The 12,820-nt window shown below is 41.9% G+C and overlaps 1 protein-coding gene across 2 annotated transcripts; it reads right to left on the reverse strand.

The window, feature by feature from the left end:
• Window positions 1-1,448: 1,448 nt before the first annotated feature.
• AKIRIN1 (akirin 1) lies at window positions 1,449-12,446 on the reverse strand. Of its 2 annotated transcripts, XM_004266419.3 has the most exons (5): window positions 11,892-12,443; window positions 7,662-7,802; window positions 5,054-5,188; window positions 3,639-3,710; window positions 1,449-2,973 (listed from the first exon to the last, which is right to left on the reverse strand). In XM_004266419.3, the coding sequence occupies exons 1-5, from the start codon at window positions 12,109-12,111 to the stop codon at window positions 2,963-2,965; spliced, it is 579 nt and encodes a 192-aa protein (XP_004266467.1). In that variant the 5' UTR covers window positions 12,112-12,443; the 3' UTR covers window positions 1,449-2,962. The 2 variants fall into 2 exon arrangements, with proteins under 2 accessions (XP_004266467.1, XP_049551475.1); XM_049695518.1 differs by having other exon boundaries at window positions 2,736-3,710; window positions 11,892-12,446.
• Window positions 12,447-12,820: the final 374 nt, after the last annotated feature.

Genomic DNA, 12,820 nt, shown 5'->3' on the forward strand with positions numbered 1-12,820 from the left:
GGGCTATTTGTTTTGGAAAGTTGAGAATCACCACTGCAGAAAGAAAGGTTTTGGTCTTCAGATCTGATGAAGACCACTGTAAAGAAACCTGCTGTAACATTTTCAAGTGCATATTATATGCCCCAACCTGTGCTAAATATAAATACTTTCTTTACATGGACTATTTAATCTATTTGAAAACAAACCCCAATGATGTACATACAATTAACCCTCATTTTACAGATAAGGAAACCGTGGCTCAGAAAGTTCAGTAGCTTGGCAAGGCTCACATAGCAAATTAGTGGCAGAGCAGACTAAACTCTAGGGCTACAAACATCCAAAGGCCATTCCTTTAGCTACTATTCTAAACAACCAATCCTCCCTGGTGGGCAGAGAAGATTCACCGTGTGTGGAAGGTTGGCCCAAGTTCATGTGTCTTCTGATGTTCTTCTTTTCCTGGGAGCTCTTGACAATTATGACTGCCTCACAAACTTTAATCTCCCCTGTACTCCTCTGACCTAGGTATGCATGGACACTTACTCCTTTCATTCCCCTTAAGGTGAAGACTTTACTTAAAGATAATAAATGGAATTCAAACAGAAAAAAATTTTAACTAGCTCACTAGATACAGATCTTCTGAGACCACAGGTTCTGGCCCACGCTTACGGTCTCCGTAGGTTGACTTCTTCCCTGGGCCTTGACCTATTTCCATGAGACAAAGACACATCCCTACCTGGGAATGCCCCTATGTTCAAGCCCTAGAAATCAAGGTCTAGGAAAAAACACCTTTCACTAGTCTAAGGCTTACCTCACAGGTCCCCATTTTCTGACCTAGGAGTCATCTTCTCTCTGCATAAAACATTAAACAAACATGTCCAGTCCCTTTTGAGGAGATCCCAAAACCCAGCCATGGTGGCGTGGTCTTACTCTGTGGCCCCAAAGGGCAACCATATGATAATAAAACAGCCTAACAACACTAGGTGCAGTGAGAGGGTGTCTGTCATTTTCCTTATAGAAACCTACTCTATTTCCCACCCAGCCGCCATTTAGTAGGAATGGGGCTGACAACTGCAAGAGTGAATGAACATATCACACTGATTCTGTAACAAGAAGACTTCAGTGAGGCAGCGTTCCCCATTTCTGGCCCATCCTTCAGGACTTCGGATGGCCCCCACAGCTGCCCTGCCCTTGTTTTAGGGTGACTATCCCACTGTAAGGCCACTCCCATTACAGCCACTGCTATTCTCCTCTTCCAGGAACAAGTGACTACCCTGGAAAAACAAGAGATGAAACACACTGCCCTTCAAATATGAAGTAAAAATAATTCTTTAATTATTAAAAGATCACTTCTGGGCTTTAAAAAGTCTTTAAATCTTAAATGTAATGTTGAAATAGGGAAATGGTTATAGCAGCCTCACATAAATTATTTGAGTTAATAAACATTATCACAGTATTAAGAAGGCAAGGTAAACAAATAGCTTAAGTATTTTATTTGTTTGCAACTAAGCTTGTTAACACTATATAATGAAAATGTACAAAGAATAATGTTGCAGTTTTTGGTTAGATTTAAGTCAAAGACATTCATTAATAAGGAATCTTCGAATGTGAATATTCCAGAAACTTCTCTAAGCCATCTGATCAGGACAACTGTCTCTGAATATTACCTTACTTTGGAAGGTACTGGCATACATTTGAATTAAACACAGTTTTTTTTCAAAATAAGCCTTAATTAAAAAAACTATTCTATATTCAAACTAAAACAATTTTAATAGAACTTTCCTTTCCGAAACAATAATAAAGGAAACAAGGCATTTTGTAAAACGTGGTCCTGAACAAGTCACAGTAAAAAATAAATGTATACTTAACTTCCACCTCCTCAAAACAGAGGTTACTTTCTGTTCCTCAGCCTTGGAAATAAGGTGAAGAACAGTCTGTAAGCAACTTCGGGCAGGGGGTTGCCAAAACAAAGCTCAAGCAATTGAACATGGACATCTCTTAAAAGAATTTGGGGGAACCTGACCAAAGGATCCAAATTCTATTTCTAATGAGTGATACAAAGGTGAAGTGGCGCCTCCCAAGTAGCAGTGCCTCAGGGGCGTGGCCCAGCCCCATGCTCGCCTTTGTCATGCTCCCAAGCAAAGCCTGATGCTCCTCCTCCAGAGGAGACTCTCTTCCTTCTTAGAGGTTCAGTGTCCAGGGAGCTCCTTGTATGAATGAGGTGAGCACAGACTCCACGTGGGTATTTTAAGGCTTGGAGTCAAAGTAATGTTCTAACACAGCTAGGCAGAGTCATGTGTCAAATGGCCTGTCTCGGGTTTGTTCTAATTCCTCACCACGCATTTGTAGACCTAGGACCACAGACCTTTGCTATGTCGTCATAATCACATCTAATGTCCATCCTAACTTATGATTCATATTCTGTGCCTGGAAACAGTCCCTGTATTTAACAATAACACCTACACAGAAAACAATCCACTGTTACAACTTATATGGTCACAAAACATTAATGATCTTCTGTAGACCAAGGAAATGTTTTTAACCATAATTGTCGTGCATCAAATTCACAGCCAGAATCCCCAAGATCAAAAAAATTTGCACAATACAAATAATAACTTAAAATACACATAAACACACATACACACACTCTCACACACACTTCTTACAGAACTGTGCTTGGGGAAACTCCATTTGTTGAGTGCCACTGAGGGCATATTTTGCTAAACTGCTGCTCCAGGTATTTTTGTTTGGAAAATCTATCACAGTAGGGCACAGCTGTTTATTGGATGAGCAGAAAAGAAACATATGCTTGTGGCAACCGGAAAGTTTTAAGGTCTTTCAAGTTGTATAAAATGGACCTGCAGAAACATTTAAGTGTTCTCAGGATGCAAAGTTGGAGCTGAAATGTGATATCAAACCAGTTGCAAAAAGTGTACAGCAGCCATCTCTTGAGGTCAAACCTGGTACCCAGATATGCAAGAAAGCTTCAGGACACATCTATAAATTAGGAATAAAAAACAAACGAGTGTAAGAATACTAAAAATATAGTGTCATGCTTTTTTAATATTAACTAACGGTAAATGTGATAAACAGTAGAGGATATCAATCACCACTAAAGAGGTCCTAAATTCGCAAGAATTTAAGAAACTTGACTCAGACTCAGTTTACATATATAGCTATTTATAATTTCTGTTTTGAGTAATGGGTAGTTGCAAGATGTTTAGAATTAAGAAATTCTGACCACACACTTGATAAGCTAGCTTAAGGACTCAACTTTCATAAATTAACAATTGAAACTACCTTTCTGAGGGAAAAGCCAGGTATTAAACAAATTGGCACTGAAGTCAGACCACCTGGGGTTTTAATCCTGGCTGAACCACTAGCTGTATGAGCCTGGACAAATTATTTAAATTCTTTAAATGCTATCCTTACCTGTAAAATGGGACTAGGAATAGTTCCTCCCCCACAGGGTAATTGTGGATTAAATAAACTTTGTGAGGATTTAAAGGGTTTAGCACAGTGCTGGACATATAAGTATTCTTTAAATGTTATCTATTATTTTACTTCACAGGGGCTTTCTGCTCTCAGGAGACAAGGTACTCAGTGTCAAAATCTTGCTCTTGGAAGTTGAAAAATTCAATGAAAAACTTCGCAATACTTACAGCTTGTTGGCCTTGTCCCATATCGTCGCATAATCTGATCATGTGTGAATTTCACAAAAGATTCATATTGTTCTGTGAGGGGAAAGACAGTATATACTATCCCCAGAAACTCTCCCGCAGTTTTTCAAGAATGAAGGGTCAGAATCACATCTAGCTTCCCAGTTTATATTATCCACGCTCAGGCCCTGCTTATAATGGTCACTCTGAGATCTGTTCCTTTCTCTTAGGTCCCAGAGCCAAATCCCTGGCTCCTAGGTTTGGTCACTGATCATCGCTAACATTTTCCTAATAATCTCACCCCTGCTGTAATTCCATCTCCTGCTAATGGCTTCCCAAGATAGACAGCTGTGCTCACTACCACAAGCCAGCAAATTTTAGTATTATCTCCTATAGGACATGAAGCTTGAAGCTCTTTTCTGCACTCTATCTTTTCTATAAATTTCAACATACAAACTGAGTGATAGAGGTGGAATGGCTAGAAAGCTAAGAGAAAATTCCACATTACCTAATTGCAGACAGTTCCACAGAAGTACCTTCTGAAGGGAAACTCAGTAAAAAGACAGAAGGTAGTCTGACATCCAAGAACACAGAAGTGTTTACAGCCAGCTGGTCTAAACAATTTTGGAGTGGGGGTAGAATAGGGGAATGACATACTACAGCTACTTCTTATAATACACATTGTTAGTATATTAAAGGATCAAAAAAATGTTACTATAAAGAAATTCATTTAACTCTGTTGTTAAATCAACAGTTCTCAATTTAAAGCCGACCAATTAACATTCTGTTGTGTGGGCCACCACATGAGAAAACAATACTTACAGGAAGAAGCTGTTGCCTAAAACCTCTCTGATCACAACATCACCCTCTTTCACTAAACAGGTACTACTTCCTATTCCTGATTTAGATCCCTTCCTTTCACAAAAGGGTCTACTGGTTGCCATCACTAATCACTCTTTGTTCTAGCCTGCGCGGTGCTTTCCAGACTTTAAAGTACCTCTAAATCACAGGATGCCTGACTTCCCACATCCATAAAGTGACTCCCACCAGGAAGTCTGAATGTGTAGACTATACTCTTCCCAACCACCTGTTGGGAGGTCAGCATGATTCCTACCACCTGTTAACCCACCAGCTTGCCCGAATAACCTACTTGATGCCTTTATTCATATGGAAAATTCTTGAAAGAAAAGCTTGGCTTATCTTGTTTCAGAAATGTAAATGAAAAGTCCTTCCATATAATGTATAAATAAAATGTTTAGAATCCAAAAGAGAGTAACCAAAGAGAGAAAATTAATACTCACAATTCATTAAACCTTCTGGAATTAAGTGTTACGCTTTTTCTAAGTTACCATTTACTTAACTGGGATTAATCCTTACAGAACCCTATTAACAATGGCATAGCCACTGCCTCAGCCTACCTGCTAGTTTGGTATTGAGGATTTGCTCATATTCCTCCCGAATTTTATCTTCATAGTCTTTTAAGAGACGCTCACATATTATTCCAACTTGTCGGAGGGTAAAGGTGGGCTGGTCCTTCTTCATCCAGGAGGAACCTGGCCAAAAGACATACTTAGTTTACATATACATTCTAGCTCTAGGGTTCTGAATTAGTAACTATGTAAAGAGTCCTAGAATATAAAAATTCTTTAGAAAAATGATATTTTCCACTATTTTACATGGAATAGTTTCACAAAGTTCTGACATTCATTCTACAAGGCAAGGCTGAAGGTAAATTAAGAAGTAGGAGGAAAGTATATTCAGGTGTGCTAAATGATCTGCACACAGAAAAACAGTTCTGATGCCATAACGATCTGAGCCCATACAGAATGCTCACTTGGTAAAGAACAAGAACAAAAAGGTTAAAGCTGATATAAAGCCTCTAGTCTGAATCAGAGAAAGTAGATTCACAATATAAGAGCTACCCAGATCCTTGCAGATCATCTACACCTATGTTTAATCATGGTGGTGCATCATAATTATCTGTAGAATTAACAACAACAAAAAAGATACATATGTCGATTTAATTCTGGGGTAGGGCTTAGGCATCTTTTAAGTTCCACAGGTGATTCTGATAAGAAATGGTTGACTTCCCCAATATAAAAAACTGTTAGCTAAGTCACTGACGAATGACAAAAGGAGATGATTAGGCACTACACATCTCATCCTTGATCCCTTTTGAAACTAGGTTGAGAAAAATGAAATGTTCATTAACACAAAGAGTTGATTTGCTTTTTGGTTTTTTTTTTGTTTTGCGGTATGTGGGCCTCTCACTGTTGTGGCCTCTCCCGTTGCGGATGCACCAGACTGGGGCAAGAACCCGTGTCCCCTGCATCAGCAGGCGGACTCTCAACCACTGCGCCACCAGGGAGGCCCTTGAAATGTTCATTAGACTGCAGCTGGAAACCAAAATTTCCCCTGGGATGCCAGATGGAAATTGGCTTCTTGATCATGATAAAAGCAGCAGCTCTGTTGGCAGCCCAGTTCTGAGTTTTCCTCAAAGCTCAGCCTAGAATCTGTTTCTTCAGCCCTCTTAGTCTATAAACCAGTTAACGTCTAGAAACAAATCGTTTTTTGCTTAAACCAAAATTTTTTCTCTACAAATAAAATCTGCAAAACATCTAGTCAGTAATTATTTATAATTGTTTCTCTACCCGTAACATATTTTATTACTTCAAAATGATACTACTAAAATCCGAAGAGAATATTAAGGAGAGACGTGCTAGCTACAACCACTGAAAGATCTATCACTCATGTATGGGCAAGAGCAATTCATTGGAAAGGGTGTTATTTGAGGGTCAAGACCTTTGGGTTATAAGAGGACAATTTTTTTTAATGTATTTATTTTTTATTTATTTATTTTTTGGCTGCATTGGGTCTTTGTTGCAGTGTGTGGGCTTCCCACTGTGGTGGCTTCTCGGGTTGTGGAGCATGGGCTCCAGGCACACGGGCTTCAGTAGTTGTGGCTCATGGGCTCTAGAGCGCAGGCTCAGTAGCTGTGGCGCAGAGGCTTAGCTGCTCCACGGCATGTGGGATCTTCCCGGACCAGGGATCGAACCTGTGTCCCCTGCATTGGCAGGTGGATTCCCAACCACCGTGCCACAAGGGAAGTCCCAAGATGACAATTTTTTTAAAAATTATTTGTGGTGAAATTCACATAAAATGAACCATTTTAAAACTGAACAATTCAGTGGCATTTAGTATAGTCATAATTTCTACAACCACCACCCCTATCTAGTTTCAAAATATCTCCACCACTCCAAATAACACCCCTTACCCATTAAGCAGTTTGTCCCCATTCCCCGCTCCCCCTATCTCCTGGCCAACATCAATCTGTGTTCTGTAAGGAGACAAGTTTTAATCAAGGTAATTTTTAATAACTCTTAGAACTGTTATAAAGTAGAATATTCTGTGAGGAAACAAATATTCTCCTCTACTGTTAAAGTAGGCAGAGTCCACCACCAGTGGTGATGTTTGGGCCCTGGCCTGTTGACTATTTACAGGGATATGGCAGGCAAGACTCATGGCTGAACTATGTGACGATGAAGGTTCCCTCCAACCCTGAGATTCTATTTTTGAGCCATCCTCTCTAACCACCTGTCAATATTACAGAGCAGTGCTGTCACACAACTTTCTGCAGTAACGGAAATGTTCTATAGTGCTGTCTAATACAACAGCTACACGTGGCTACTAAGTACTTGAAATATGGCTACCACAGCAAGAAACTGAATTTAAATTTTAAGTAATTTAAAATTAAACAGCTACATGTGGCTACTGGCTACGGTATTATATGCTGCAGTTATAGAGGGTACTCTTGAATTGGGTGGAAGGAAGTCCAGTCAAATCAACCTAAGGTCTTTTGCAATTTCATGACTCCATGGTTTTAAAAGCATTTGTAAGTAGTAATACAATGAATACACTTTATCAATTTTATTACTTTAGATGAAATCAATTCTGGTTTAGGAAACCATCATTTTAATTACCACTTACAAACTCTTAAATGGATGGTGCACACTAAAACATGCTTACCTGGCGAACTAGGTGCTGTGAGTGCTGAGGAGTGAGGCTGACTTTCCGAAGTACAAGCTTCACTCTGATTAAGAACAACTTCTAAATGTCTCCACCTCTGATAACGACTGTATTCTTGTTTTATGTTCTGAAAAATTTGCTCTAATAAAAAAGAAACACACTTGAGCATTCACTTTACTGTGTTACTTCTTCAAGCTTCTTGTCCCTCCTCCCATGTTATATTAACAAATGTGTTTATACCAGATAAAGCACTCCTCCTATAATCCCCAAAGTGTTTCCTCTTGTTGCCACTATTTCAGTAATACATAGGATAGCAGCTATTTTGGCATAAACCACCCAGGTAGTTCCCTTTGCTTCTTTTCCTGTGACAATGAAGACCAGATCTGCTGTTTGCTGTAGGATTAAGTAGGACAACTTACAGCAACAAACAAACAAAACCATCCTTAGCTTCTTCACCTAATAAGAAGCAATTTTTGATCTCCTCTGAGTTGCACAACTTCACAAACAAGGGTATTAGGAACAAGTCTCTTACACCAAGGCCTTCTAACAATGAAACTCTTGTCCTGTTTGGGATTCAAGATCTTTGGGGAAGAGGAGAGCAGAAACCATTATGTTCACAGCCTGGACACTGACCAAGAGAAGACCTGAGGTTACTGCTTGGAACTGATGGTCAGAGCTTAGAAAAGAATTTTCTGATCCTATAAGAGGCAGTATTTGGTAGGATTCAGATTACTATTCTGTGTCAAGGTAATCATAAACTAATTTGTTAACGCTATTAGCGGAGTCCAGGACACACAAATCACTAACCACCTTGAAGGCCACTCCTAGAGACAACACAGAATCTGGAAAGATGTGGTTTTCAACAAGTTTCTTGGGGTTTTTTGATAGAATATGTATTCACTTTCCAGATCATAAAGCCTCCTTATAAAAAACAAAAACCAGGAAATTATATCACCCCCCCACTTACATTATTCTAATATATACTTTGCTATAACAATTTTTTTTTAATGGGGGGTAAGTGTTAATAATGCCATTTTGCTTCTTCCTATGTGACTGTGACCTTGGGAAATCATTCAGGATCTTTAGCCTAGTACTTCAAAACAAATGTTAAATGCCTACCCAATAAAGTTGTGAGAATCAACACCAAAGACATTAACAATGCCATAACAAGTGATGGTACAGTCCAGGGACTGACATGAACTCAAAGTAGCTCCACACGTAGCTAAACTCCAGAACTCTCAAGCCTGAACACTGGAACAATGCAGGATTAGCAAAGCTTTCCTTTCAGAATGCTATGAAGTTCATATTTTAGATCCCTGAATTTATGAAGTCTTTGCTTCATCTTTAAAATGCATTATTCTCCAAGCACATACTTGCCAGAATCAATACAAGGATGTAAGGAACTGCAAAGAATTGAAACAAGAAAGGACAAGTATGAGGACAATGCTCATGAGAACAGAAGGTCTTTGATAAACTTCTAACTGCCTCCTGTACAGCAAAGTGAACAAATGGAAAGACACAACATTAAGGCTGGTAGAAGGACTGGGAAGTCCAAGAATCTAAACATGGTATGCACAGGAGAAAAAGAAGTAGCTGTGACTTTCTTCCCAAGCAGGCCAAGGCATTTTTTTCTTTAAAAAGAAAAATGCAAATTTCTTTTTAACAGTGGATAATAATTTAAATTCTTGCCTCCCGTTATTATTTGAGGTTGTGCTTCCAGCTTATATCAGACTAAGCCCATCTTCAAAATTTTACAATGACTCCTAGTTGCTACAGACCAAATTCAAACTCTTGAACATGGCATTCCATGCCTTCCAAGACTGGGCCCCAAATTATTTTTCCAGTTCCACTACAACCGAGTTCCATTAAACTATCCTTTCCCTCACCTGTGGGTTTTCTAGCCTTTGCTCTAGCAGTTTTCCTTTGCTTGAACTGGGGCGGTCTCTCCCCCCAACATTATTCAAGACCCAGCTAAAATGCTACCTTTCTGGAAGTTATTCTCCAACCCTCAAGTCATGATCAATTAACTGCTTTGCATCTAGACTCCCTCCATGTTTACAAACATTTCCTGGAGGTCAGCAAACCCCTTCCATGTCTGGTATCCATCTGGCTCCTTTAAGCAATGAAAGGCTTAATTTTATAGGCTCCTTCCATAAAAAAGTGCTATGATACATATCTTTTTTTTTTTTAAGTTTAGTAAGAACATAGTTTCTTGACTATTTCTGAGAGAACTTTTGAGTTAACAAGTAGGATATTTTGATATGAAGTCACTGATTTTTAAATTCACTTTTCTATTAGTTGGCTTTATTCTTTCTTTTTTTAGCAATTAATATTTCCTCCCCCATTCTTCCTTTTTAATTCAGAAGGCATCTTTCTCTTCAGCCAAAGAACCAAATTATTGTTTCTTTCATGACAGAACCATAACTGATCAACCTTTACAAATGAGTATTTTTAATAAAATATTTTAACACAAAATGACTAAGAAATCTATGCAAAAATTAAATTTTAAGATTAAAAAAACAGCAACGCCATTACAGCACCCTGCCATATTTAGGCTTCCAAATACATTGAACAATCACTTAGTAGGCATCTGCTATATTATGAACTACCATAAAATTAATCTAGAGGGTAGTATTAGAAGAAATAAAACATTTACATAAATTTCATTGAGACAGATAGGGCAAGTACTAATTCTATTTTGCAGAAGAGAGATCCAGAAAGATTATGTGACTCTCCTTGGGTATCTGTAGGAGCAGTGGAAGAAAAAAATATCACTTCAAGAGGACATCTATGTACCCTGCTTTTGCAAACATTATTTCATTCAGTACATAAGGCTTTGCAACAATAAGTGATCAGGGAATTTAAAGTAGAATAGAGTTCCTTATGGAGCAGGGTTAGTCAGGTAATGGAAGACTTGAAGAAACGACTGTATTTGAATTAACAAACAGAAGGTGAAAACATCATGATGGAAGACAGGATACAGGCACAGCCAAGTGGGTCTGGGGGAAAAGAGCAAAGGCATAGTTTGGGGGAAAAATGTATAAAAGACTGACTAGGTAAGAAATGGTTAGAGTTGATAAATCCTTTGAATGCCAGGATAAAGAAGACATAAGGTAAACACAAGTAAGGATACAGTGCCTAGGAGAGCCTGGCTGGCAACTGCTGGGATCTTGGTGTGAGAGGATGAGGGCCTCAAATCTGCATCGTGGATACACAGAAGGAGGAAATAATGGCTAAAGACACTGGTAACTGAAAAGGGGCAAGAAAGAATGATTTTAAGGCAACCTCAAGGTTTTGACAACGCTTGAGGAATAGAAAAACCCACACAAAGAAATGACTTGCCAAAGTCCAGTTTTGAGGCACCCCCCGCCCCGCATTTCCGGAAGCCCTTTAAAACTGCTAACTATTCATTCTGATGCACTTTCCCCTCTACTCCTGCGCAATGGTTAGGGGTTCGGGTTTTTTTTTTTTTTTAACTTTATTGTCACACCAGTTCTCCTCTTTCCTTGGCCTATGTGGAATCCCTACTGAAGGAGAATCTCTCTGTTACGGATGGTTGAATTCCTGCTTCCGGAACCTCTGTATGTTTAAGGATTCTCAAATTCTAGCTAACGACCTACCGATTTCAAGCCATATATGGTACAGGACCACAGCCATACAATAAAAGAACAGGGCCAGTCTCTTAGAAACAGGTTGAAATCGGATTCCACGCCTTCGACGGCGGCCTTAAGTCCCTAAAGACTTCTGGAAATCAGGTCTCCCTACAAGCCACAGCACAGTGCTGCACAGCACGCACTCAGGCCCCCTCCCAGCAACCCGCCCCCAACCCCACACCCTCAAGGCCGGATTCGTGAGCGGAATCCAATTTTCCATGGCCCACTGGATCTGCAGGGTGGCTCAGTGCAGGCGCGGGCAGCGGACGCAGGAAGGGCTACGGGGGCTGCGAGGGCCCCGAGCGGCCGGGGATATTCCCATCCTCCTCCCGCTGCCCACCCCCCTAGTCTCTCCAGCTCCAAGAAAACCGAAAACCGACACTGTGGCCCCCCTACACCTCCCGGATGTCTCCCATCCCCGGAAGCGACCAGGCCCAGCGACACCCCAGTTCCCTTTTCTCAGGGCAAAGAAGGGGTCCGCGAGTGAATTAGCCTAGCGTTCATGAGCTTCCCTCCCCCACCCCCTTCAAAAAAATGCCTGGGCCTGGCTTCCTGCCAAGCCCGCAGCGTAGGTTACCCGGGGTTGGAAGGCGCCGCTCGCTGCCGGGCGGGGCGAGCTGCTGCAGAGTCGGCGGTGGGGTCTGCGCCTGAAGCAGCGGCGGCGGCTCGGCGTCCGGGGGCCTGAGGCCCGGAGTGGGGCCGGGCAGAGGGGCGCAGCGCCGCCGTTTCGGGGAGCCGGGGCTCAGCAGCGCCGCCTCGAACTCCATGGGCCGCTTCAACGTCGCCCCGCACGCCATGCCGCTGAAGGGCCAGGGACCAGGACCCGACGCGACTTTAACTGCGGCCCAACCTCCCGCTCCTCAGCGGAGCCCGCAAGCCAAGCCGGCTCCAATGGCGGCTCCAGCACCGGCAAAGGCGCTGGCCCCGCCTCCTGGGACGTCACGGGCCCTCACCACCGCCCAGAACAGGGGGTGGAAGCCGGAAGGGCCGCTCTGGGAGGTCAGTCAGCACGTTCCTGCCCGCGGCGCCCTCTGCTGAGGAAATGGAAAGGCCTGGGCGGAGAGCTTGGTCACCAAGCAAGGTCGGGAAGGCCCCAGCCACTGCCGCTCTCAGGGTCCCATCGTCCCCCCCATCTTCCTGAGCAGACGCGCCGGGGTGGCATCTTAGGTTTTCGCACCTGCGCGAACGGGCATGGGGGAGGGGAGAGTTGGCGGGGCTTGTCCAGAGGCCGCGGGGTTCTGTTGTCTCCCGGTACAGTAACCTCGTTCCATCCAGAACGCTCTAGGCCCTGTGATGAGAGAGGGTTATTCTAAAAGGTCTGCAGGGGCATCCCCCGAATCCAGGAAAGTCTTCACTTAAACATAACCCAAAGTCTGTGACTTCAGGAAGTCCACCAACCCTATGAAATATTGTGCAAAATAGCGTGTGTGTGTGGACGTATTTGGGGATAGATGACCCATATGTTCGTCAGCTCATCACAAGGGTCTGTTACTCCAAACAGTTAAA

The sequence above is a fragment of the Orcinus orca genome, chromosome 1 (assembly GCF_937001465.1).
Source record: "Orcinus orca chromosome 1, mOrcOrc1.1, whole genome shotgun sequence".
Classification (NCBI taxonomy): domain Eukaryota; kingdom Metazoa; phylum Chordata; class Mammalia; order Artiodactyla; family Delphinidae; genus Orcinus; species Orcinus orca.